Raw genomic sequence first — 26,389 nt, forward strand, 5'->3', positions numbered from 1 at the left:
AGTAGTGTGTGAAATGAAACATCTGCGGTGGGTTGTTTCCAAATGACGTCACACCCCCCCCCAAACTGAACTTCTAACTCTCGCAGAGGAACTCAACCCAGACGGCAAAGGACACAGTCCGTCACAACATACATTAGTAGTTTATAAAAGTTAAAAAGTGAAGTGAACTTTGGCGTGTAGTTAACGTGGAGTGACAGAGTTAGAAGAAAGCTGTTGGCTGAGTGCGCGCGTCGCCTGGTGCTGACAGATGTGCAGTCGTAGTCTGTAGGCTGTATTTTGGCTGCTTCCACTCACTTGATGATATAATAATACAGGAAGACAAAGTTGCCATGGCCATGAACTGTGTCACACTCCACAGTGATCGTAAGAATGACCTAAAAGTCAAATTTGCATTGCCAGCAGCATGGGATCAAGGGATTGCAATGATTATTCATTATTTAGTTTGAATAATCATTGCAATGCCTCAATATTGCTTCCAACACTTCAATAAATATCAGATGGATTTCCATTAATTGTATAAATATGCATGATCAACATCAGACTTTTTCTCTGGCACTTTTATCTGCTTTTTTTGTACATCTAGTGTCAGAAACTAACAGAATATGATGTATGTACTTGAATGAATGCTTGATGGTAGTTCGTCTCCGTGTTGGTATGGACGTCACGCAATACTTCCTTCCACTAGAGGGCAGTGCCGAGTACCAAGTTGAATGCATCAACAAACGCGGCGACCATTGATGACGTTATTTTATTGTGCTAATTAATTGACGAGCACAAGATCGTTGACGAGTGACATTTTCAATATTTCCAGTTCTTCTTTGTTGTTTTCCTGACTAATTGGTCTATTGACTCTATACTGCCCCCACAGTTTCCAGTGGTATTGCTCTGTTTCATCTGTCATCGTAGGCTCCCCTGCGAGTGGGCGCATAGTTATGAACGAAATGAACGCAAATTATGGACGTCTCCGTCTTTAGCGGTGTAGAGTATAAATGGGCCTTTAAGGTGACATTGAATGCTTGTATTGCACATATATGTTAGTTATGGAGGTCTACTTGCGTATATTAACTTGTTTTCATGATTAAAAACCTCCTAGTCGCTGCAAACGAGCCGATCAAAATATCTCCTCACTGACGCTCTCGTCAGCCGCGCTGTTTCAGACTAAAACCACACCCCCAGAACGTGGACTGTGTTGTGATTGGCCAGATAACGAGAGCTTTCCCACTGTTCTCACATACACAGCTCCCCCTCTGGCACGGTGGATGCTCTGCATCTCAGCAGCTACAACGAGAGTAGTTCTTCTTCTTCTGCGGTTGAATGTACGCAACCGGATGTGCCCGGACTAGTGCCCGCACCCGGAGGCGCTACGGTGGTGAGAGGAGTGGTGAGGTTTTCTGATGACATCATCAGCATAGGGAAGTGCCGATCCGCTTCACAGAGCCCAGGAAAACAATAAAACCCCATTTTCTCAGCAGTGGCTGAACAGTGGTTTGTTCTGAAACTTTAGGGTTTCATAAACGAGGTAATGACGCAGATACACACACACAAACGCAGCTTTAATTGGAGCTTCCGGTCTATGTGGCCTTTAACACTTGACAGTGGGCAGGTCGGAAGTGAGCAGTGTCTGCCATGGCCAGTGATGTGATGTCCACTATGTCCACCAAAAAACATCAACAACTGGGAGAACACGTTTGTCCAAGAGCTACATTTAAGCCGTATAATGTTAGCGCTAAATGCGTAAATGTGATTTGATTGGCTGACGCGAGCTGGCACAAGCACACACTTGTGCCACAAGGTTTCTCGCGAAGTTTCAGTCGAAGCCACCAACAACACCTCAGAAAACCTTGCTGTAAAATCTCAACGAGAAATACTTAAAGCAGAATGTCACTGTACAACTTTCCAGCCCGAACATGCTTCCCTCTCTCCTCACTTGCAGTCCTCCTCCCCTTTCACTCAAGCCTCTGCTGTCTCTGCCTGTAACACATCTTTCAAGTGATGGAGGAATCTCCCCGTCAAAATGTGCTTGCTATTCCTTCCAGGAGGGGATTGATGTGCCTCCCCGTCTCTGTGACTGACAGAGCATAAAAACAGCTAAATGCATGGCTCAGAGCTGGCTGGCAGCCGGGCTCTGTGCGCAGGCAGCGGCTGCACTCACACTGATGTCCTGGGGGCCTGTGAGAGATGAACGAAGGCCGGGGGCTGGCACTGTTCTCGTACGCCTACACCCCTGATGTAGAGACACACAGTGCGGGCTTCTATTCTGAGCCGTGCATGTAATTTGGCGGGACGTTTCTGTGGAATTAACTTGTAATCTTAATTAATTCATGAACATTTGGACACATTTTGGAATCACGTCCAATGTCTCCAATGATAGATGTCACGGCACGTGTTCAATTCCTGCTTTGTGATGCCCAGAAGGGAGGAAGACTGATCCAGACAAATTAAGAAATGCAGTCATAAACCTAATTTTATTCCATATTAGGACATTTTGTAACACAAAAACAGAGCACAATGATACACAGGTTACACCAGTATCAGTCCTATTCTCAGTGATTCCACTTGCCCTACTTGTTTGCTTGCAACTCTTTGTTAGGCCACTCTCCGCTTTAGGCAAGCTTGTGTCTCCACCTGCTGGTGACATTCAGTATCTCACCATAAGAATTCAGAACTGTTTTATGCAGCAGGAATTACATCAATAGTATAATTTAATCATGTAAAACTAATCTAGAGTACCTTGGGGGGTTTTTTATAGTCAAAATGATGTTTCCTGTACAGTATTTCATTAATACCAGCAAGATTTACAAACATGTACCTGGAAGAAACAACCAGAATATCATTAAAATATGTAGTTTATTGCAAATACTTTATTAACCCCTTAAATGTTAATATTTGGGCAAATGTTTCGACAATTCAACAAAAGGAAAATGTATTTTTAGTGGAGAAACTGTTATATATAATATAATATGTATAATATGACAATATGCACTGTTCTGTATGCGGTGTTTGTTTTACTTTGTGTATGTTTCATGAGCTTTTCATGTTTTTTTTAAGTTGAGGATGGTTATAAGGCAAATATTTAGGTAGCATTTCAATGTAAAATATTCTTTCCAGCACTGCAAAATAAAGAGACATCTTCATCCTTTCAATGTTTTCTTTATTTTCTCTATTGTTTGCATCAAAACAAGCGGGAGTAAAAAAAACCATACATATTTTCACACATTTAGGGAAAGTTAACAAATGGGATCAGTAACTTCATGTAACTTCATGTACGTGTGTTTGCATTAGATTCATAAGATTCAACATCCTCACATGCTCCAGACTCCTGTGTGCGTGATCTGTCTTAGACAAACATGTTCTGTGAATGAACTATAAAAAAAATAAAACATTTTCAAAATCTATATACATTTTTGTCGTAAAATAAGAACCTCACAACAAAAACAAATACTGTCGTTAATAGACTCTAAAATTGATTATCCATACGTTGCATATTGTAACACAAATACATGTGTGAGACATTAACTCTTCATGTCAATGACAAAGTTACTGCCGATGGACAGACTGGTGGACCGTTAGACGACGTCAACAGCCTTGATGTGCTTGGACTGGGTGGAGTCCGCCTTGTTACGAGCCCCTTTCTCTGCTCCACTCGTTTTTTCACAGTAGTCTTGCTGACCGCTCTTTTGGTGACCAAACTCAAAGCTGATCCTGAGTTCTCCCATGTGACAGCGGGGGAGAACGTCCGGGATCCACTCGATCACAAATGGACTGGCCTCCTTCTGCTCGGGCGTGCCGGGTCCTGGCGGACACACAGTGCGTAGATGTGTGAAAACTGAGTCTCGCATCGCCTCATTTTGAAAACGTGTGAACCAATGAGCGTGCAGCATGCTGTCGGTTGGCGATCTTAAGGTCGCGCAGGAAGTGAAGATCAGAGACGGAGCTAATTTCCAAAAGGAGTGCGTGTGTTTTGATAGTGTGTGCGGCTGGTGCTTGTTTAATGAATGAAGTTATGTTGAGAAGATTTAAAGGGCACAAAATGTGTTAAGACTCTTGTCTTTGCAGCAAGAAGACCCAGGTTCCAACCCGGTCGGGGCAAGGCCTTTCTGCATGGAGTTTGCATGTTCTCCCTGTGTGTGTGTGTGGGTTTTCTCCAGGTTCTCCGGTTTCCTCCCGCAGTCCAAAAACATGTAGATTTAGGGATTAGGCAAATTAGACAATCTAAGGTTGTTTTCACACCTAATAGTCGGTCAGAGTTTGCTTTCACACTTTTTGAATAACGTAATCCACTCTTGCCTGAGGATTATTACTATTTATTATTAATTGAAAGAGAAGACAAGACAAACAATGGACAAGAAAACTCACTCATCTATTGGTTAACGCAGGGCAACTTGTTTCCTCCACATGAGAGCAAAACATGGAGCTGCTGCTGTTTGTTTATTTGTTTGTTTTGTTGTGGTTGTGTTTACCCACAACACCCTGCATTGAAGTCCAGAATAAAGTGGTAGAGGATTGATGGAAGGATGCATGGTGTATCGATAAATGTATCGTGAAGGAATCTGTATCAAAAGTCCAGATATCAATATCTTATTTTGAATCAATGCTCAGCCTTAACTGACACTCACCGACTTTGAGGAAGGTGCGGAATTCCATCGGTCGTATCGTCTGCGGCCGATCGGTCCTGTATCCATCTGGTAACTCTGGTTCAGGCGGAGGTTCGGGGCAGCGGAAACATGAATAAGATCCATCGATGTTTTTGACGAAACTCTGATGGAGCTCCAGAGGAAGCTGTGTACAGACGGAGAGGTGGAGAGTTTTATTGGCTAACAAAGCTTCAACACAGGCAGGGCTGTATGTAGCTTATAAATTTTGTATAAAAGTAGATGAACACTAATACATGAATCAACTCACATCATTGACAGCTTAACAAACAAGAAAATGATCTTTCAACTATAAATGTCGTTGGCAAGTAGAGGGTTTTATAAAGGACACGTCGCTTCATTCTCAGTGATCATTCTCGACGTAAGTGTGTTTACCTCCGGAGTGTCAAAGATGCGTTTGACCTGCATGAGGTTGGTGATGTGCCAGGTGTACTTGGAGAAAGAGCTGACGGGAAGTCCATCGTTCCTCACAAACGCTGACGTCCACAGGAAGAGACAGAGAGGATCCACATTTATCAGAATATAAAGAGATGCGTTCAAAATTGTAAGCAAAATTAAGATCAGTGGTTCACAACATAGGGGACAGGTCTCTTTAAAGAGTCATAGGATAAATATGAGCAGTCAGGAGACGATTTTCAGGTAGAAAAAATCTACTGATCATAACTTAGTGACTATATTTCCACACCTGTTGTAAAGTTTGGCAGCCTCCTCTTCTTTGATCCGAGGGACAGACGATGCTGCAGCGCGTTAAAGAAGTCTTGGGGGACGTGGTACACGAGAGGCTGTGGTTTCCCTGATGGACAAACATGGACGACACACTGTTAAATTTCATTTCACATTAGATGAGAAGGATTATTCCACTTTATATATATATATATACATATACATACACATATGTACATACATACATATTTACATACATACATATATATTTATATATAAAGTAAATATATATATGTATGTATATATACACATATACATACATACACATATACATACGTACATATATATTTATATATATATAAAGTAAATATATATGTATATATGTATATATATACATACATACATATATATTTATATATATAAAGTAAATATATATATATATATATATATATACACATATACATATATATATATATATATATATATATATATATATATATATATATACACATATATTTACTTCCTCTCCTTATTGTAGCAATCCTCTCTTCTTATAATTCATCATGAGCCTTAGCTTTACCGTCACACTGGTAGTGCATCATCTGGTGGATCCTCTCTGTGACGCTGGCCAGCCACTGTTGGAAACCCAACGTCACTGTGTGCTCGTCCACTGCCTGTGTCCCACCTGAGACAGAAACACACACACACGACACGATCAAACGTCTGCAAAGTCTCATTCACCTCGGTAACAGTTCCGTTAGTAAGGCATTAAATGGAAAATGTGCTCTAATACAATCACACTTTTTTTTAAAACAGTGAATGAGAGTTAGTGCTGTGGGACCAGACAGAGGTAAAAAAAAAATAAACGTCTGAGATAGTGTATCGCTCTTTGACAAAAGGGGTTTTTATGCAGCAGCAAGACAAGGAGGAAAGAGAGGGAATGAGCATGTGGGACAGAGAAGTATTCATTGCCTCCAGTCCACCAGCACCAAGTATTCCTCCAGCCCAGAGGCTGAGATCACTGAGGAGACTCCACCACAGGCAGGAAATTAAAAGAGCAACAACAGAAGCAGAAGGAAGGAAAGTGGAAGCTTCAAACAAACATGCAGAGCAGAAATGGCATACATTAATAAGTGATCATGCGTTTTATGAAGTCTCTCAGTAGGCATCATGATGAAAGTACCAGAAAGGGATTCATCTTGACGAAGTTTCTTTGCTTTATGAAGAGAGTTGGCTGGTTCGGCCTGCTGCAAAGTCTTATCGCTGTGACCGGTTAGAACAGCGGAAGCAGCGCTCTGCTCAACTGAGAGGAGAAACACACAGTGACACAAACAACATTCAACAGTAGTGAATTAAAGGAGCCATTTCATGCCACCGTTGTTATTCCTTTCTTGCCAAGGCGACAAGATTATTATCTTATCTTAGCACAAAGACTGGAAAACACCCTTGACTGCCTTTTTGTGACACGTTAATTTATCATCCCATCACACTCTCTCATAATCTTCAACCCAGGTGTTCCTCTGAATAATTTAATAGCTACAGATTATGAGCATGGAGAATTAAGGTTCTTTTTTGTCATATAGAATATTTTGCAGTACCACATCTGGAGAGATTGTGGCTCCATGAAGTGTAAGAATAAGTGGTATGCAAAACGCTCACTCTTTCTTTCTTTCTCTATTCAATTTCTGCCACTAAGTCTTGCTAAATGTTACGCACTGGACCTTTAACAGATAGGTTTTCATTTATTCATGACATTGTCTCAGCTACTGTCTTTATCCAGATAAAGATCATTTAATTCATCCACAGCAAGCAGGGTTTCCAGCATGAACACAAATAAGAATGTTTGACGTTGACGGTGAACATACCACTGGGCGTGTAGCCGATGAACGGAGCGAACTCAGAGGCCAACTTCTCGTCACTTGCAAAAGCGCACACACAGGCGTAGAAGTGGAGGCAGGGTTGTGGTGTCGTCGAGCTGGCGGAAGAGTGAAAGCTGGCGACTCCACCTGTTCCATCAACACCTGGTTTGTTTCTTCTGCTGATGCCGACCTGGCAGGCACAGTGGAAGATGCCGTGCTGCTGCTGCTGCTGCTGCTGCATCTCTCTGCCTCTTTTCTCACTCTTTAAAGCCTCAGACAATCCACCCGCACCAACAGAGAGATGCAGAAGCCCCAGAGGATGCTGGGAATCTGTGTGACACTTCACCACCAGCGTGTCCTTTGAAACGCGCTGCACCAGCGGTCCTGGAGACTCCGTGGCCAGCCTCCACAGCTCCTCCCTGGCCTGGATGGAGGCCTGCAGACCCTCAAGGACGGAGCTCTTCAGGGTGAGCGGTGTTGCGCTGCTCTGACACTCAATGGCTTGTTTGATGTGGACGCAGAGACTGTCAGAGGACTGTTTGGAGCTGGTCACCGACGCGTCTGCCTCACCCTGGTTCGACCGCTGACCCTGTTTGCAAGAAGGCAAAAAGCAGCGGCCGAGGTTGATCCGGGTCAGCAGGGTGGCGCCGTCACCGGTTGCGATAGCAGTGTCTGTTGGGACGAGCTCAACAAAGCCCAGCTGTGTGGCTGTGGAACCTCTTCCTCTGTGGCACACCGAAAACACCTGAACTCCTCCCCCTGAGCCACCGCCCAGGACGCCTCCTCCCTCGTGCTCTTTCCCATCTCTCTCCTCACTGTCTATTATCACTTTCACCACCTCCACCGCACATTTCTTTCTGTTTCTACCTGCTGCCGAGGCATTTCTGAGGGACACACCGCAGGCCTTGTTCTTGCAGCTGAGCCCACGGGTGCCATTGTAGACACCACACTGGGGACACCTACGAATGCCCCGCAGGGTGGCCCTGCCCAGGTTGGAGAGGAAGGCAGGAGTCATGGATGTGGTCTTTCTGCATTCTCGCTGCTTTGAGGCCAAGTTGGCCTGAGTGGTCAGAGTCTGCGGCATGGAGGCTGAGACCAGGCTCGTTGAGGAGGACATCATTACTTCTGTCTCCATTTTGGGTGTGAGAGATTAGCTGGGAGAGAGGGGAATCAAAAGAAGGAAAAAGAAAAGACGAAATTAAGGTGGCAGGAGTGATTTGATGTCTAATGCTAATAAGATAATATTTTAGGGGTTTTTAATCAAAGGATAAACAGCAGTATGAATTACAAAGCTGAGTAAAATGTTATTTATCATCATTATTATTATTATTATTTAATCAAGACCTTAAGTCATGACTGGATTGTTTACAAGCCGGAAATATTCTGATTTGTCCTCATTCGTGGTGGAAGAAGTGATTAGATCATTAACTACAATAACAGTAGGAATTATAAGTATAATAGAAATGTCTTAACACTCCATTACAAGTCCTACAGTATTAGTATTATTTCATGTACAACTTAAAAAAAGGAGCAAAAACATGTACTGGGGTGAGTGTTTCATATTCCTTTGCCATATATGATATTGTTTATGAGACAAAACAATATTCGTTATCAAGTAATATGCTATGGCGTTTCATAGTGAACTCATAATCATTCATTTATTTATTGAGAAAATAAGCTGCAGATTCTTGCAAAATGAAAATAACAATTACTTGTAGCTGTGCTGTGTATTATTCTGTAATAACAAATATATAATGAAGAAATAATTGCTGTTGAACATTTAGTCAAAAGTGATGACGTTATTATAGCTGTGGTAAAAATGTAGTGTGGTATAAAGCACAATATTTCAGTGTGACATGCTAAAATATACAAGTGTATTTAATTTACGTATCATGAAGAGGAACTACTGCACATAAGCACAGAACTTCCGCGTGTTATTGCTGAATTGTTTATTAATATCTTAAATTAAAGTTAGAAAATATTATTTAAAAAAAAATGCAATAACGTGGTTCAACTTAAATTAAAACCCACACAGTTTTGCTGTCAGTGGTTAAAACGACATCCCTCTGACGTCGCACGCGCAGGTTTTCAACACACAACCTACTGCGCATCTGTGTGTGAGTGTGTTTTTAAAAATCATATGTTCAAACTACCTGTGCTCTGCTGCCGTTTGGCGTCGAAAAACCGCCTCAACCGTCGCCATTCCTCCTTACATCCCGACAACTGCATTGCGCCTGTAACGACAGTGCCCATTGGCCGGAGAAGACCACGTGACACAGGGGCTGAAGCACTCGTGCTTTGGAGGGGAGGGAGCAGGGGGCGGGACGCGGGAGATGACCGTGAAGGCCTCATGGGAGCTGTAGTTTTACATACGCTGACGCCAGAGTTTGCACAAAGCAGATCAGGTGAGAACTTGGATGAAAGAATTAAAGGTGTATTCACAACGTTTTTTATATTTTAATTTGGAATATCAGTCTCCAGCTGTAAGATAATAGTAAGTAGTGAATTTTTTTAATGTTATGTATATAAATAGTGTAATTTTAAAATGTTGTGGATGTGAGATATGAGATCTTTTGCCCTTTTAATCCAACCTAAACCAGATTTTAATCAGATGCTGGATACATATTATGGTTGTGTCTATTGATATCTCATGAATTGATTTCATCTCAGCTTGTAGGACACAAAATAACAGACCATGTTGCTCCTTGACATGATAACAGAACCTGAATGAAGTGGATCCTGCTCCTGAATTCAACATTCTCACACACTCTTAATCTGCATTTGATTGGAGCTGCACACTGTACATTCCAGAGTGCAAGTATTTAGACTTTTTTTCTTATTATTGTAATTTATACCGAATCATGTATTAGTCAAGTAGTCAAAAAAATATAAATGTTTTGTGGGGGGTTTTAAAACATCAATTTCATCAACAACTTTGTGGTTAAAGATACAAGATTACTGGCAATTATGTTTACCATGTATAATAATACCTTCTTCACATATAAAAAAAAAAGGAAAATCACCAAACTTTACACTGAATAGCACACATCTGACATCATACTAAGTCTCTGGTAACTGTGCCAAGCATCTTTCCATCATCACGTTCACCAGTTGCACCAACATTGTTACCAAACACATTGGACACAATGCTCTGTAAACAAAATCACACCAACTGTCAAATTCCACCTGGTTTTAAACATCAGATGCAAACATTGTAAATGTGAGCTGTTTGAAGCATCAGCATTTTTAATGGGACAAAGCAAAAACACAAACCATGTGACTGAAGCATCAACACAAACTGCCCTTTGCCAAAACATAGGTTGAAAACATTCGTAGGCATCGCCTCCTCACATGATTTTTTTTTTTTTTTTTGGTTAAATTAAAAGTAATTCATTGATAAGGCAACACAATGGATTTTCTCTACTACATTAAAAAGAACGGTGGCCTCAGTGCAAAAATCTGATTCTTGTGAAGTTTCTCTACAAAAACAATCGTCATTTAGGTTTGAAAGTAGAATAACTTAAATGATGCATTACTTATTAGTCTAAAGGCGTTTGCATTGCATAGCAATGCTGCTTGTCCTCCAAGCGTCTGGAAGAATCAGATGTTGCACTGTCTCTACTGTACACAGACCAGCACTGGACAGGGATGCTACTGTCAAACAGCTGTTTGTGGAATCCATTTCCCCAACCAGAAGCAAGCACGCTTCCTTTTATTAACATGTTGTCTTTATACAGATTCAGTACAATTGAACAGACTGTTTGGTTATTTACATAAAAACAGACTTCCAAATGAAATTACAAAAGAAGGTGGAATGCAAAAACATAAAAAACCCTAGTATTTCAAATTATGTGAAAAGATAACCTTAAGTATTTGTGCAATAGTTGTCTGCCTAAAGTAAGGTAAGAGTGGCAGTAGTCCCTGCAATTGGTTTATTTGAGATATTGAAAATCTAATTCAAAAATAAGGTTGACAGTTGACAGCCACTTAGTGTTTTATAAACAAACAAAAGGTTTCACATCTCACATGGTGTCACTGCAACATTTCTTTATAAGACAGTCCTGAAATGAAACAACAACAAAAAAAAGAAGCTTTTATACAATGTCATCAATTTGCTCAAAACAAAAAGGGGGAAGAGAATGATGCTTTGTCGATTATAGCTGTGGCAAAAAAAAAAAAAGAAAAAAAAAACACGGTGGTGCAGTCCTTTCTGTCACAGGGGAAGATGAACTGGACGTTGTCTTGTGTGTAAAAGCATCAGTTCATGCACACACATAAGCACACACACACACACACATTTCATATCCTCAGACTGGACTCTCAGTCTGTTCAGTCCGTTTCAGGGAGATGACGTGAAGGAGAGCTGAAAATCTACTTGTTTTGTTTCTTTGTGGCGTCTGCTTTCCCTCAACCTGCCTGTCTCTACTCAGTGATTCCCTACGTTTCACAGAATGACTTTACAACAACCTGAGAACTTCCTTGGACTTGAGGTTCACATTAGTAACAGGTGGTTCAATCGATGTTGCAAATGTGAATGAAGTTTTATTTTAAATTACACTCCTCACTTGACACATCTTTGTGATTTTCTTGTATTTGTTGTAGTTGTTGACTGTGGACTGTAGAGTATTTTGTGTGGCAAAGTTGTTTGTCTCTCCTCCCTGCATGATTGTTAAACACTGGTATTAATCTCTGCCCTTGCTCTTTGGCTCTGATGGGGCTGAATACAAACTACACCTGCTGTTTGTTTTACTATCAATTTCATTTGTCAATATTTCTTTTTAAATTAATTCATGGCTGTGAAGAAATGTTGATGTTGTATAATTTACATTTACACCAAATAATAAAATGGGCCCAGGGACACACAGTGGATTAGCAAAAGCTGTTCTGACAGTGTGTAAGTGTTCTGGTGTGGAGAGTTTTCATTACACAGTTGCAGATTTGGGCAGTGGGCGAAGATTATGGGCTGGTCAGGCTGATATAAAAATGGTGCACCAGCCAGCCTAACAGAGAATAATATTTGTGTAGTAACAGAGAGAGAGCACATCTAATGCACTTCTTCCCCAGCAGAGTATCATCCTTGAGACCTCAGAGGCTTAGAACGAGGGCTACGGTGATCGGTGATCAGTGGGTGTGGTAGCCGGCAGCGCTCATGCCAGCCTGGTTGGTAAGCATCGTTCCGTTGACTCCCTGCCCGGGCTCCACCATGCCGCCGTTGCTCATGGCTCCCACTCCTGTCCATCCGGCACCAGCATGTAAATGACTATAGGAACAGACGGAAATACAAAGTTAAACAGAATGGAGGGCTTCAAACTGAAGTTTGTCAATTGCTCTAAGTGATTTTACATTACAGCAAACAGGAAGTACTTAATGCACTGCTGCCTCCATCAATTAATTCAAATGTGTTGTCTTCAGAGTTTGAAATACTGTTTGGATTTATGTAAGTGACCCAAATTTACCTAACTATGCAGCAGTGACCCATGACCTAAAAACTGTTGTTTGTTCTTCACTATGAACTTTGGTGTAGAGAAGTCAGCATTTCATCAAATATAGTGATTTGAACAGGTTTCAATGTGCACATTTTTGGGCGTAAGGTGTTAGTGTGAGTATTTTAGTAGTTAAAAAAATCAAAAAACTCAAAAATGCATAACCTGGCATAAATTTAACAATATGCATGACAAAATGATAAGATATTTTAGAAATTAAAAGCCAAAAACACAAAAATGTGTCTAGGTACAGTAGGTTTAAGGGAGTGGATTGGTTAGGTGTTTTCCATTCATACTTCCTCTTGCACTCGCTCCTCTTACTGAAGTACCGAAGCTTCCAAGTTTGTTTTTTTTTACAGTTAAGCTTCTGTGCTAGTTGTTGTTTAATTGGTCAGCTGCGTGCTTCAGACGGAAGCTTAAGATAAAGCACCCTCCTGTGGTACTCACTTGTAGCCCTGCTGATCCCAGGTCTGTCCATAGACTCCGTAGCTCGGCACCTGCCATCCATTGGGCACATACTGGCCAATCTGCTGCGTGTTACTGTACCACTGACCCCACTGACTGTAGGGCTGTGCTGCGAAGCTCACTGTGTTCTGCTGACATTCAGAATAGTATTTTAAGAGGGAGAATATCAAGTGACAGCAGCATCACACAACTGTAAATTTAGGGCTTCGCAGTCAAGTAAACATGCACTTTAACAGCCCATTAGCAGGCGTTTGACATCCATTACATTGTGTTGGAGATGATCCTTGTTCATACCTGTGGCATATGTACCTGCTGAATGGGGCTGACCATGTCTGCTGTTTCTTTGCCCCAGTAACACTTAACAATATAACCCTCTATGGACGTGCCATTGACGGAAACAATGGCGTGAGCCGCCGCTTCATGGGAGTTGAACCTTCACACAGACACACACACACACACACACACAGAAGAGTACAGAAATTAGATTGCGATACATCACGTCATATGATATTATGTAACACTGTCATTCAAAAAGTCATCTCACCTCACAAATGAGTAGCCTTTGTCTGGGAAAACACGGATTTCCATTATTTGGCCAAAGGGTGAGAAGGTCTGCCTCATGATTTGCTCTGTGAACAAAAAGAAAAGGGTTTATGTTATGTATTGTGTATGTAAACACAGCGTTCTAGCGACAATGGAAAAGTACGTGCATATCAGTCTGTGAGGTCAAGTTATGAAACGGTTTGGCGATGGAGCTAAAAACAAAGTACAAACAAAAGCTGAAAAAGATTTGGAGATATCATAGTATAGTCATTATATACGGACACATACATACACAGGGTATGTGTGTGTTTTTTGGTCTGTTTGTCTTTCATTCGTTTGCATATTTTCATATATGTTTTTATTTTACTTAAATAAAATAATTAATTTACATTCACATCACTTCATTTGCAAGCAAAACTCCATAAACCACCGCTTCATCTCACTGATAGGAAATCCATGACTCACCTGTAAGACCTGTTGTGACTCCACCACAATACACGGTGCAGTTGCTGGGGCTGGACTGACCCACCACCTCATCAAAAGACAGCTGCTTGGTATTAGTTGCTACAAAAAAGAAGAAGAAAAGAAACAGTTTATATTTAACCTCTCTGGGTTTCTGCAAGTTTGCAGCATGTTTTATGAACATGTTCAATGTTATGCAAAAAAAAGCTTGATCACAGGGTGTTTTGATTCCTCAGAACCACGCTTGTCTTTGCATGGAAGTATTTATACTCCAAAACTAAATCATCTATTGATGCGTCAAATATGCAATCATTCTTTTAAAAACAGGAATAAAATGCATGTAGACCAACACAAATTAAGACTTGAGCATTTACACAGTTTATACATTTATTGTTAATAGTGCTAAGTCAAATCAATGGATAATGTCTGTAAAATTGCCAGTCAACAATCACTCTATTCTATTCCCTGCCTCAATAAATTACAGCGATGCAGTGTTTACAAAACACAATAAAATGGAATTTTATTCACGCTGGTGATTTTTTTCCCCCCCGTGGCAGTCGAATGTCTGCTGTGAATCTGTTGTTGTGCACAAGGCACAGTGTTGTGATGGACTGATATTTGCTGCACACTGCAGTCTCACCTTTAGATGTCACTGATTCTCACACTTACAACACTTGAACGTTGTTTTAAAAAATTTAGAAAAGAAAAACATTCCAAAAATAAACATATTTAGTGTATGGCAGTGGGTAAAATGTTAAGGACATAAACCAACCTTGAACTGATGCATTCATAATGTGTGTGTATGCCTATGGTGCACCACTGAGAGCCGCCTGAAGCAAAGGCCACTGTTCAATCTAAATGTAATTACAGCGGACTTACTTTCATTCGTAGTTTTAGGAGCAGGCTTCCTTGTGGCCCAGTTGGTCCTGATCTGCCTGCCTCCAAGCCACTGCCCTCCCATCTGCTGTATGGCATTTTCTGCATCCTGATTACACAGACAAGGGAAAAACACAGTACATACTCTTGAGTCACTGACGTCAAATTCAAAACATGTCACTGTAAACTAAACACACAAAGAACCTGCTAATGTTTTCTCAGTCCTCTAACCCACAAGCACTACAGACACACTTACCCATTTGTTGAAGAAGGACACAAAGCCATAGCCTTTAGATTTACCTGTGGCCATGTCTTTCACCACTCGACAATCCCTGTAGACAAATATGACACACCGTTTGTCAAGAAATGCACAAACTCAATGACATTTCATCTTGTTTGTTTTTTACATACGTACATATACACATTGCAGGTGAATAAAAGTTAATAACAATTAAATAATACTAATATATATGTGTGTATTTCAAAGCCTGGTACTAATTATTTCTTGTTGCTACAGAGAAAAATCAGCGCTAAAATTCCACAATGTAAAAAAAGACATAATTATAAAGACCAATAATAATAATAATAATAATAATAATGGTGAGAATTAACTCACGATATTTTCCCAAAAGGAGCAAAGGCTGCTCTTATGTCATCCGTGGTAATCTCGGGACTTAGATCTCCAACAAAAACATGGAAGTGACCTAAAAACACAGTGTGAGGGAACTGTTTTACTTACAATTTAATGGGACAATGCACCTTCTGACGGGCAGGTTTTGTTTCCCAAGAGGAGTTTTTATTACTACTGCGATGTGCTACTTACTGCTTGTGTCTTTCTTTTGGCTGGTTGGCGTCGTGGCCCAGTTGACCTTGACCTCCTGTAAGAAAGACAGATGTAGAGAGCGGGGAAGACGACAAAGGTAAGATGGAGCACATGCTTGCAGAAGGGAGGAAGGTGATTTTTTTTTGTGATTAGAGGTCTTGTCACACCACTTTTACTTAGGTCATACTTTGTGATTGAGAACTTTTTAAATTAGGTGGTCTGCTCTGTGAATGCCACAGTTGGGTTGTTAAAGCCACTACTACATATTGATCATTCTCTAATTTACATACCTTTGCATTAATTAATGAAACAGTAAAACACAGTGGAGAATATCAAGGGATATCAAGATTTCACCTTCATAATCAGGAACATTTCACTCTCAGTCTAGTAAAAATTTGGAGTAAAACTGAAGGAAGTAAGGTCCAAATAACAAGGGACTTACAAACAAGTGATTTATACGAACTTGTTATACTCCTCAAATGGTCCTTCAATACCTGTTGAGGATAAAATATTTTCAACTGAATGTTTTTTTCTCAGAGTTGCTCTTATGTGGAGTTTATGTGGAAATAACTTTGCAAAAGAACACACAGCAAGATGTAGGGGGAAAGAGAGGAGCAGCACGTTAAGTAAATCAATGAATCTTACATGTAGCATGATTAACACAGCACGGCCACGTTATATTAGGTCATACACAGATGGCAAATTCACTCAAGGAGAATCCTCAAAAACATCAGAATGGAGCATGAAGCGACAATGAAAATCAATCCAAACAAATGGCACTTTATTTATACCTGTGTAAACACACCTATACTGATTTTCTGTAATATAATAAGTTCAAAAACCCTGCCTGTAAAGCTCATTACTGTTGAGTATTTGTTGAAACCGTGTGCAGTGAGAAAAATAGCAAACATTTTAATCGGTTAGCATTAGTAGCAGTTTATTAGGGCACCTGGCAAAAACAAAACTAGTGTTTAATAGTCAATACATCAGCACCTCTGTGAAACCCAACAAACGTTGCAACATTCATAAATGTGTGATTTAATAGAGGAAAAAATTTGTTTTTGCTGGGTGTACCTAATTTACTGGCCGCTGAATATATAATTTAGTAGTCACAACTGACATTAATGTATCACGACATTTAAATTAACTCTGGCTTATGAAAGTACCTCCACAATCTTACTGCTCTGGCTGATACAATCAATTATTAAAAATTATTTTACTGGATGCAGTGTCTTAGGTGGGCAATGTTTTAGTTTTCTGTGATCTTTAACTAAATATTTGTACACTGAAAATAATGCCATAGCCACGTTTGTTTATTTACCTCTACATGCGGCTGTCATTGTGTGCATGATAGAATTGTTCAGTGCAAAACACACGGATGAGTTTAAATAAAATGAAGTCAATGCTAATAATACAAAGTCTTATCTTTTGAAGAGAAAAACAAAGACACTTGACACATGATCTTACTCTCCTGCAGCTCTCAATGTGAGGCAAATCACCACAGGCAGAATACAATACTGACTTGATGTGTGAATATTTTAATGCAGGGGAAAAAAAAAACTCACTGTATTGTGTGTTGGGATTTTATACTTTAAGAATTCTTCATAGACACCACTATTAGATTTCAGTGGTGTTCCCATAGGGGAATTAAACAAATTAAGTTAAGTGGGAAAGGGATGTAACATTAGTAAGATAAGGTTAATATAGACAAGTTTCTCCAGATGGTTCATTTTTAACCGTGCCCACCCAGCCTTGCCCTAGTTGACTCACCCAGGAGTTATGATAGCTTACCTTACACAGTATTTTCCGACCATTCATGGCTGCAATTGTGGCAGTAGCATGTCTATGCTCATAGAACTCCACAAAGCAGTATGGATCATGACCTGCTGTCTGGAGAGGACAAGAAACACAAAGTATGTCACTATTGGTTACTATACGTGTCCTTGACCTCATTTGGTATTAAAAGTAGTGGGGAAAATGCTGGCTAGAACTGGCCATATTTATTACAAGGCTAGCAGAAAAGTACAACAGCGAAATAAATGTGTACATGCCAAGTATATGACTATAAAAGTTGAATAAGACACCCACATGCCCTTACTAACTAATTTAAGGGATAATTTTGAAACCGTTTGTGTAAAATTTGTGCTGAGATACCCATTCAAGACCATCATTCAAATGGGTCTTTGTCTTACCCTGTGCATATGTTTGAAAACATGCATTGAAAACATGTATTTTTTTGTGTTAGGGCTGCAATAAATAATCAATTGTCAATGGATGACTAAAATAATCAAATATTTTATAATCAAATCAACTTTAGTGTTTTTAATAATTAAAACAAGCTCTCTGAGATATCAGCTTCTTAAAAATGATTGTCCCATATGACTAAGAAATCATTAAAACTGATTAATCTTGGCTTGTGGACAAAATAAGATATTTAAGAGCACCATTTCCCAGTATGAGAAACACTGGTCAACATGTTCTCACATGTTGTGTGTGAAACAAGTACTCAACACTCAAGAAGATAATCGACAGATTAATCGATCATGAAAATAATTGTTAGTTGCAGTCCTATTTTGTGTACTTTATCTTTACAAAGAAAACAGCATCTGTGCTGCTGGAAAAATGATTATGAATCAACAGGATGTTCATAAGAAGTAGCAAAAAAATATTGCTTAGGCCCTTGGCAGAAAGCAAGGTGCATATCAATGAGCTCTCTGAAGAACAAGGTTGTTGTAGAGGTTTAGCATTTTCTAAAGAAAGAAAAATAGAACAAGTGAACTCACATCTACTATCATTTTACAGCTCTTGCACGGTCCAATTTGGCCAAACAACTCTAAGATGAGGGCCTCTGTCACATCTCGGGACAGATTTCCCACATACCTAAACACAAACATAGACAGAAAAAATACAACAAATTAGCAATTAATGATACAGTGATACAGACAGACTCTTAAATACATGTAAAACTAAGCAGAGCCATCAGGCAGTGCAGGTCTTAGGGGTAGATGTGCTATAGTCGTCTAACCGTGTATGAGAAACATCTATGTGCTATTTTGATGATTCAATAATTTTCTAGAAATTATTGAATATATAATATTGAATTTTCTAGCACCTCAAAATATCGGGTACTGTATACCGATGTTTCCTTTGTCACATTATACCACAACCTACTAATTTAATGGGTTCAACCATGACTTGTATTCCATCCTTCCATGTTTGGTACAGATCAGTTAAGTATTTTGGTCTTAATCATAAAATTAAACAGCAACTATTCTTGTATATTTTTTAAAGCAAAAGGTATTCACATATGTAGTTTGCAGCTCAGTAAATATGATTTGACATTTCTCTTCATCAAACATGACAGTATCTTTGAGTGCTAGACTACTGAACAGACCTAACAAGGCATTTTCACCTTAAAAAAACATTTAAACATTTAAATTTGACAATAATAACAATGATAATAACCTTAATTGTTAGCTGCAGCGCTATACTGAACATTACTTATATATAGAATTTCATTATTAGACCAGTGAGTGTACATCATGGACCATCAACTGGTGGCCCGCGGTCCAAATCCCACTCTACCAAAGCTTCCAATCTGGTATGTCAAAAAAATATCTTGTGGTCTATGGTTAGGTGATTGAATGAATAAGCCGCAGCAATGATGGCTGCCTATATGTACACACATTAACAACAACGACCAGGATTACTTAATTCATTCATTCGTAGAAACCGCCCTTTGAATAAATGTTAACCTTGTGAATTGTGCCATGACAAAGCAATGAATAATGTTGACCATTTATATTGAAAAATGGGGACAAATTTGCCAGACTCATTTAGCATGTATAGTTTTACATGCCCTTGCATCACAATTGTTTTCTCAACAACAAGCTTCAAACTTACAGACTTCTCAGTCTAAAATGCCTTAAATTTTGGAAGAAAAACACAAATATCAAAACTACAATAAATTATAGGGCCAAAAATGTACATTTTATTTCATTTGAATACCCGGCCCCAAAGTGTCCATCAAGAAAAATGATGGCCCTTCGACAAATATAGTTGGTGAACCCTGTTTTGCATGCTGTTCTTATTTTCATATGTCCTTGCTTCACTTTTGTTTATATTTCAAGTCTCAACAACAAACTTCAAACAAACAGACCTCTGGGTCAAAAAAGAAAACTAAAAAAAATATATAAATATTAAAATTACAATTATACAATTTACATTTTGGCCGAAATCTGACATTTAGACAAATATAGTTGGTGACCCCTGAACTACGGGCACCCATCAATTAACTCTATCTTTCAGGGTCAAATAAATGTTAATGTCTGAAGAAGACATTAGAATTACAGGCTAATTATATGACACAATTCTATATGGAATAATAAGCCCCCGGAATATAGTGCGCAGATTTGATCGAGTATTGAAACCTCAGTTGCTGGCCTTGCTTCACCTCACAGCTGGCTTTAAATAGAATTTGGTTAACCTCATGCAGGTAATAAAAATAAGCCCGACATTAGCGAGGTAACTAGTGGCACATGCGTCCCTAAGCCGGAGCAATAACATTTATTTCGTCAAATAACGTTGAGAAGGCGATGATACACCAAACTCAATTGAAGCACTTATAGTTCAGTGTTTTCCCGTGCATTGTTAGTCTTTGGCACATCTCTGCCGAGTTGTCCTTCACTGGACGTACACAAAAAACGGTATTTAACCCGCTTATAATAAAAAATAACACATACGCGTTTATTTTCGGTAAACGAGCAATGAAAATACATGCGTTTTTGAGCTTTAGATTTTTCTGGAATTAGCCAGCTAGCGTTAAACCCAGTCGGGGTTGGATCGTTACCACTTGTGTGTTCAGTGTCACTTCCAAGTGTTGGGTTGTGTTAACCGAAGAACAACGTGAAACCGACGGCTCCCTAAAATTGATTTAGGGCTTCAGCGTGTTTATGCAAGAGAAAATAAAATTTTGAGAATCCCATTTGGTCTGAGAAACTAGCTACCGCTGCCCGTTATGTGACGAATACAAGTAGTTAGCTAGCGGCAACGCAGACACACGCTCACTTACAGGGTTTTGGGCTGGTCATCGTCCATTCTGTTGAACTTGCTGGCCGAAAACAAGTCGCAACCCTGAGAGCAAATCCACGACTGTCGCGGGCAGCTGCCTGTGACACCGTCAAGTAATATTATTGCGCAGTATGAACTGATTTTGCGCCGTTGTTGTCTCCACGGTGAACAATGGGGTAGCCGACAAAGATGGCGGAGTGACCGGGCCGACACAACATGCGCATGCGCAGTAGTTCTGCGAAGGCCACTTCTATGCAAAACACTGACCACTAACCACTCAGTACTGCATTCAAACACACATTTGAGGCATTAATACTTCAGCTATTTCCATTCCATACACTTGGATGTGTAAAGGGTGTTTGGTTTTCAATGCTGTTGATATTGTTGGTATGATAACTTAAATTAGCAGCTAGTACAGAGTAATAATAATAGCCATACCATACATTCTAATGCATTTTTACTGGTTTTCATTGGATTACATACGCTTTTTGGATGGGTTTTCACCCTCAAAAGGATAAGGGGGTCCTCTGGTGCATGACTGTATTATCCATCACAAAGATAAACAAAATAGATACTAGCATCATCTCCCGAATCGCTGACTGTCAGATAGGCCTCAGCATGCTTGGCTGTGATGGTTGGTAACACTGGGCTGCCCAAGTGTCTATTCTCCATTTCTGTACACCTATATTATCCATGCAACTCAAATGCACATATCACTTATATACATATAACTCTGGAGCAGTTGAGACGAATCATCTGTAGTGCAAAGGCCTATTAAATGCCACAGACTGCAATTAAACACCAGCCAACATAACATTTAAATATATGATACAATCCCGTAGAGACAGTATATCATGTTTCCTGTACTTCCCAGCATTACGTATGTGTATTTCTCCCATGACACGGTTAATGAAATAGAGCTTAGCTAATTGTAAAAAAACAGCAGGCATGAGAAACTGAATTCAATGCATTTTAATACATTAAGACCTGCAATTTGGAAGCCTTAGATACAATGACACAATTTAAAGTTGTTGTTTTTTCCTCCATATTAGGAATCTTTGGTTGTTTATAAATATTTTTGTACTTTATCTGAATAAAAAAAATCTGTAAAATCAGCCCTTTGCATTTTTGACCAACTGCAACAATACACAGAGCAATTAATTACATCACATTCACAATGTTTACAAAAGAAAAAAAAGAGATTACGTCAATTTTTTTTAAACACAAGAAGGTCATAAACTAGATTTGACACTTCCAACTTCAGCGTTGTCATTTTAAATGAATGAAAAATACATACATTTACTTGCCTCAAGCAAGAATAAATATGTTAAAAAAATCCCTAAAAGTCCAGAGGTTACCAAGCCTGTACCGTGGCACCGTTACACCTCACTGTTACAGCGCTGTGCAGTATTTACAGAGATGAGATGAGCCTCCTTTCTCTGCTCAGTCCTTTCATCATCTTGGGCAGATGTTGTAATCAGTGACAAACTTCTCCAACCTCTTTATCTTGCGCTTGTTTTTGGGCAAAGGTTTGTCGTACATGCCGTTCTTCAGCAGATGCTCCTTGCTGTGATGAACCTGAGCACCGTGCTGCAGCTGGAAGGAGCACAGGGCTGTGAGGGGCCTCAGCAGGACCTGGACAAACAAATGGCACAGGAAAGAATGATGAAAACTCTGAAATTATATTAATATTTATATTCCCATTGAATTGAAATACAATTTAAGGTCAAGTGTGTAACATTTAGTAGGGTTATTTGCAGAAATTGAGTTTAATACCCAGTAAGTATGTTTATATAAAATGAAGAGTCATGGAATAACCTTTTATATGTACTTTAGGCAAGGGCCTTGGGATATGTTTTTACAGCAGCCCAATTAGAAAAACAAGCTATTCTCAGCAAAAGCGCAATTCACAGACAAAGAATAACAGAATTTCAAAAGATGCAAAAGCCTCCAAAGTTCAGACACATTTGGGAAAAGGGGACCATTTGTATCACCATTACATGACACCAATTACACTGGACATTTAATATATGATAATGAGGCTGTACTTCAGCATTATAACTCCAGCACTTGTCTGCATCGAAACAATTCACATAAAGTCTGTATACCCAAGAGTACACTGCAAACAGGAACCGCTAGTTCCCAAATCTGCATATGTCTAACGGTGCCAACTTTCCAAAATGTGTGGACAAATGTGGGCTACAAATAAATTAAGTAGCAAAGCTCAAGTTTAGTCTAGCAATGCTTAAAGAATGCATTACTGCATATGTGGAGTGTTCTTTTACAATAGTGGCCCTCAACACCAAAGGCTTTCATAATACCTTGCAAGGCTTTTTACAACATAAACAAGAAAACAATTTGCTTTCATTTTTCAAACAGTGTTTCCGTGGGCTGAATAATTTTACTTTGACAGGCTATCCAAATAAGGGAACCTGAACCTGATATTCAGCGGTCAGAATCAGCCAAAGCTGTAAATCAGTTAAAAAGACTTAAAAATCCCCCAAAACATTCGTTAATCTCCAACATTTCGTAAAACATTTCTAAAATCTCAATATTTAACAGGAGCCTGGTATATTTAGCAACAGCACTGCCAAAAGCTGGTGACTGTGAGCCAAATCACACACCATTCAGCCGTATTTAAGTCTGCGCTCCGGTCATGCAGGAAGTACTGATCGATTCAGTGAACTAATCTTTAGAATAACTGATTCTATTGATTCAGTACACTGAAAAGAACTGCTGTGTGTTTGTGTTGCATATAAAACATCGTCATGGCAGTTTCACACAGCCGTGCTATAAAACTCCGCCCACATTGATGAGATAAAAGAAGTATAAGTAATTGAAAACAATGTGCCCGATATCAAACTGAGTCGTGCTAGAACTGTATCATAGTGTCTTTAGACCAGGCAAACTGACTGCACGAGTAATTTAACATTATCTGTACATTTTGTTGGACAAAAAGTTAGCGAGGTGCACATTTTGATACAACAGCCGATTATTTCACCCAGTCACCTCAAGGATGTCGTCATTCCTCTCCATGATGGACAAGGCGACTGCAGCACTTTCCAGCGTGGACAGACACATGTTGGAAGGCTGTGTGCGGATCACGTACTGACTTGTCAGGGTCCTATTGAGCTGCACCTGATAAAGCAAAGCAGGAGTGTTAAAAACTGACCACACTTTGAAGGAAAAATGTGAAAGACAAACTAAATATCTTGTGAGTTCTAAGAATAACTGAAAGCTACCATAGGTTTATCTAGAGGATTGGAAGAGATGGGTGAGATGACTTTTGTAGAATTGTCTTTTGTCACATTACAGAGAACACATGTGTTCAAACTCTTCTTCCTATTCTCTTTACTCCTCATCTTACCATATTCATGATTATGATATAGTTATACACACACCTGTTGAGGCAGGTGTAACAGGCTGTTATGGAGGAACATCTTTTTAGCCTGTCTCCAGGTGCCATCTATGATGATTACATTATGATTTACAGTGTCTGCTTCTTCTTGTTTCACTATATCCTCCAGGTTCTGGGATTTGGGGCCGGGGAAAAGGATCAGTGTCCTGCTGTCCCGGCACACTGTAGCCAGCTCTGGGTGCCTGAGAGGAGAGGAGATATATTTTAGGATTAAATGACTGTGATGTGATACAAGGGAAAGTATGTTAAGAATAAAGTGCTCCTTACTTTCCCTCACTGAATCTCCTTCCAACTATGACATTGCATTTTCCTTGAGGCAAACAAGCAGCAAGTAAAGGAACAGTGCGGAGTACTCTGCTTTCCTGAAAGCACAAGAGGGGTTTGAAAAGTTATTTTATAATGTAATTTTATAATATTTATAATGATTATCATAAACTAGCACGATTAGAAAATTGTACACAATATTTTGTTGATTTTAAAAGTAAATACAACCTATAGAGCAAATAAATATAAAGATGAACATCTCCTCACTTCTTTGTGCAATGTCTTGCAAGCCTGGGCATCTTACCCAGTCAGTACCACCTGTCTGAGTCATCTGAAAGTCAAAGGTCCAATTCAGACCTGGCATTAACATCCATACTGAAAGACTAGTGGACAGCATTAAGTACAAGTGCTCACATCTGGCAGCAACAAGCCTCCTGGAGGCGTGTCCTGTGACCACCTGTGAACGGATCTCACTCGCGTCACCCGCACAATAAGAAAGTAACCACAGACATCATGTCATATAGAACAAAATTGTGTTTTCAAAGAGTCGGATGGCACAGATGTGTCTGCCGTCGCAGGTTGCTGCTCATACCTAAAGCGTTCATCTCATCAGTGTCAGTGAGCCAATTATCCTGATTATGCATCCTGATGTTTGACTCTGATCTAACAGTGTCTTCATGTGTGCAGGAAGCCACAATCGGAGACGGAGATAATTTCCCCCAATGGAGAAGTGAATTAGAGTGTGTGTGTGTGTGTGTGTGTGTGTATGAGTATGTGATGTCATGTGTTATGTTTGAAGGTACAGTATGTCAAGAAGACGGTAAATTTTTGGTTGTAATAAAGTTGGTATCAAAAATGGTATTGTTCAGGAATCAGTTTCAATATTTTATCAACACTCAGCCCTAAAACAAACAACCTTGCTTGTGATTGATTCACTAAACTCAATACATATGTGTGTCCTTTTCCATAACTGTGTTCACACACACACACAATTACTGCCCATTAAATAAACAATTTATAAGCAGTACCAGTTTCTGAAATAATGTGTGTAAACAGTTTTAAAATGTACGTTATAACACTGTGTTTTTTCTACTTTTACGTTAATAAATATTAATATTATCAATATTATTAACCAATAATAACAACTCACCTCTGCTGGATGCTGCACTATGTACAAAGAAGTGGAGACATCCAGAGGTTGTGATGGAAGAAAGGGACAGAGACACACCTTCTCTGGGCGACTATAGTGAGGAGAGGAGGAGGAGAGGAGGAGGAGAGTTAAAGACGTGAAGCTGTGGTTTGTAACATTACATCACCATATCACTTTGAATAAAACGTGTCAGTAACATGAGGAGAATGTATTGTAAAGACTTGGCCAACGCCACCACATTAGCTCTGCTAGCTATGTAGCACGAGATTCACATTCATGTACAGCTCACCAGCATCGTAAACACGTCGGTCTTCGCCCTCTCTCGTCGTCCTCAAACGGGAGGGCGGCCAGCTCTCCGAAAGCATCGACCAGTCCGTTCTCCGTCGTGGAGTCGTCGAATGTTTCAGATTCGCTTTCATCGGAAGCGGCCGAGGAGCCAGGACTGTGCTCATTTTCCATCGCGAAGTGGCCAGAATACTAATTTCTCCAACTACTCAAACACACCGGCTTTATTTTCCTTCCACCGAAGTCGGCGAGAACCCGCCCCTGTCCTGCCTGTGATTGGCTCAGGACAGGACCGAGGCTCCCGTGATAGGTTCAGGCAAGAAGAGAGATGATTGGCTGCAGGGTAGGAGCAGGACTTAGCCAACTTCCGGTTCCG

At 39.9% G+C, this 26,389-nt stretch overlaps 3 protein-coding genes across 7 annotated transcripts; all 3 read right to left on the bottom strand.

Annotated features, from left to right (window-relative positions):
- Positions 1 to 3,136: 3,136 nt before the first annotated feature.
- lg21h2orf42 (linkage group 21 C2orf42 homolog) lies at positions 3,137 to 10,312 on the bottom strand. 2 transcript variants are annotated; one of them, XM_044012148.1, is made up of 8 exons: positions 9,328 to 10,312; positions 7,181 to 8,328; positions 6,499 to 6,618; positions 5,896 to 6,000; positions 5,338 to 5,445; positions 5,028 to 5,128; positions 4,617 to 4,779; positions 3,137 to 3,793 (listed from the first exon to the last, which is right to left on the bottom strand). In XM_044012148.1, exons 2-8 carry the CDS (start codon positions 8,307 to 8,309, stop codon positions 3,567 to 3,569), a joined length of 1,953 nt encoding a protein of 650 aa, XP_043868083.1. In that variant the 5' UTR covers positions 8,310 to 8,328; positions 9,328 to 10,312; the 3' UTR covers positions 3,137 to 3,566. The 2 variants fall into 2 exon arrangements, with proteins under 2 accessions (XP_043868083.1, XP_043868084.1); XM_044012149.1 differs by lacking the exon at positions 9,328 to 10,312 and having other exon boundaries at positions 7,181 to 9,270.
- A 77-nt stretch (positions 10,313 to 10,389) lies between these two features.
- tia1 (TIA1 cytotoxic granule-associated RNA binding protein) lies at positions 10,390 to 21,093 on the bottom strand. Of its 4 annotated transcripts, none has more exons than XM_044012153.1 (12): positions 20,898 to 21,093; positions 18,610 to 18,706; positions 17,618 to 17,716; positions 15,827 to 15,881; positions 15,620 to 15,707; positions 15,260 to 15,335; positions 15,007 to 15,112; positions 14,131 to 14,229; positions 13,667 to 13,751; positions 13,432 to 13,555; positions 13,105 to 13,250; positions 10,390 to 12,434 (listed from the first exon to the last, which is right to left on the bottom strand). In XM_044012153.1, exons 1-12 carry the CDS (start codon positions 20,921 to 20,923, stop codon positions 12,296 to 12,298), a joined length of 1,140 nt encoding a protein of 379 aa, XP_043868088.1. In that variant the 5' UTR covers positions 20,924 to 21,093; the 3' UTR covers positions 10,390 to 12,295. The 4 variants fall into 4 exon arrangements, with proteins under 4 accessions (XP_043868088.1, XP_043868087.1, XP_043868086.1 ...); XM_044012152.1 differs by having other exon boundaries at positions 13,105 to 13,253; XM_044012151.1 differs by having other exon boundaries at positions 13,417 to 13,555.
- Positions 21,094 to 21,853: 760 nt separating this feature from the next.
- On the bottom strand, positions 21,854 to 26,268 carry dtwd2 (DTW domain containing 2). Its single transcript, XM_044053684.1, has 6 exons — positions 26,018 to 26,268; positions 25,729 to 25,819; positions 24,582 to 24,676; positions 24,298 to 24,496; positions 23,906 to 24,034; positions 21,854 to 22,531 (listed from the first exon to the last, which is right to left on the bottom strand). Exons 1-6 carry the CDS (start codon positions 26,185 to 26,187, stop codon positions 22,352 to 22,354), a joined length of 864 nt encoding a protein of 287 aa, XP_043909619.1. The 5' UTR covers positions 26,188 to 26,268; the 3' UTR covers positions 21,854 to 22,351.
- Positions 26,269 to 26,389: the final 121 nt, after the last annotated feature.

This window comes from Solea senegalensis, linkage group LG21 (assembly GCF_019176455.1).
Source record: "Solea senegalensis isolate Sse05_10M linkage group LG21, IFAPA_SoseM_1, whole genome shotgun sequence".
Classification (NCBI taxonomy): domain Eukaryota; kingdom Metazoa; phylum Chordata; class Actinopteri; order Pleuronectiformes; family Soleidae; genus Solea; species Solea senegalensis.

Bases quoted from the DNA above. Each gene is read 5' to 3' on its own strand.
- dtwd2 (XM_044053684.1), bottom strand. From the start codon at position 26,187: ATGGAAAATGAGCACAGTCCTGGCTCCTCGGCCGCTTCCGATGAAAGC. The intron at 25,820-26,017 runs GTGAGCTGTACA...TCCTCACTATAG, and splicing joins CCGACGTGTTTACGATGCTG to TCGCCCAGAGAAGGTGTGTC. The intron at 22,532-23,905 runs GTGACTGGGTGA...TTGTTTGTCCAG, and splicing joins GGAATGACGACATCCTTGAG to GTCCTGCTGAGGCCCCTCAC.
- lg21h2orf42 (XM_044012148.1), bottom strand. From the start codon at position 8,309: ATGGAGACAGAAGTAATGATGTCCTCCTCAACGAGCCTGGTCTCAGCC. The intron at 6,001-6,498 runs GTACTTTCATCA...TTTCTGTCTCAG, and splicing joins TCAAGATGAATCCCTTTCTG to GTGGGACACAGGCAGTGGAC. The intron at 5,129-5,337 runs GTGTGGAAATAT...TGTGGACGTCAG, and splicing joins GCTGCCAAACTTTACAACAG to CGTTTGTGAGGAACGATGGA.
- tia1 (XM_044012150.1), bottom strand. From the start codon at position 20,923: ATGGACGATGACCAGCCCAAAACCCT. The intron at 15,708-15,826 runs GTAAGTAGCACA...CTGTGTTTTTAG, and splicing joins CCAAAAGAAAGACACAAGCA to GTCACTTCCATGTTTTTGTT. The intron at 13,556-13,666 runs GTGAGATGACTT...GTCTGTGTGAAG, and splicing joins AAAGGCTACTCATTTGTGAG to GTTCAACTCCCATGAAGCGG.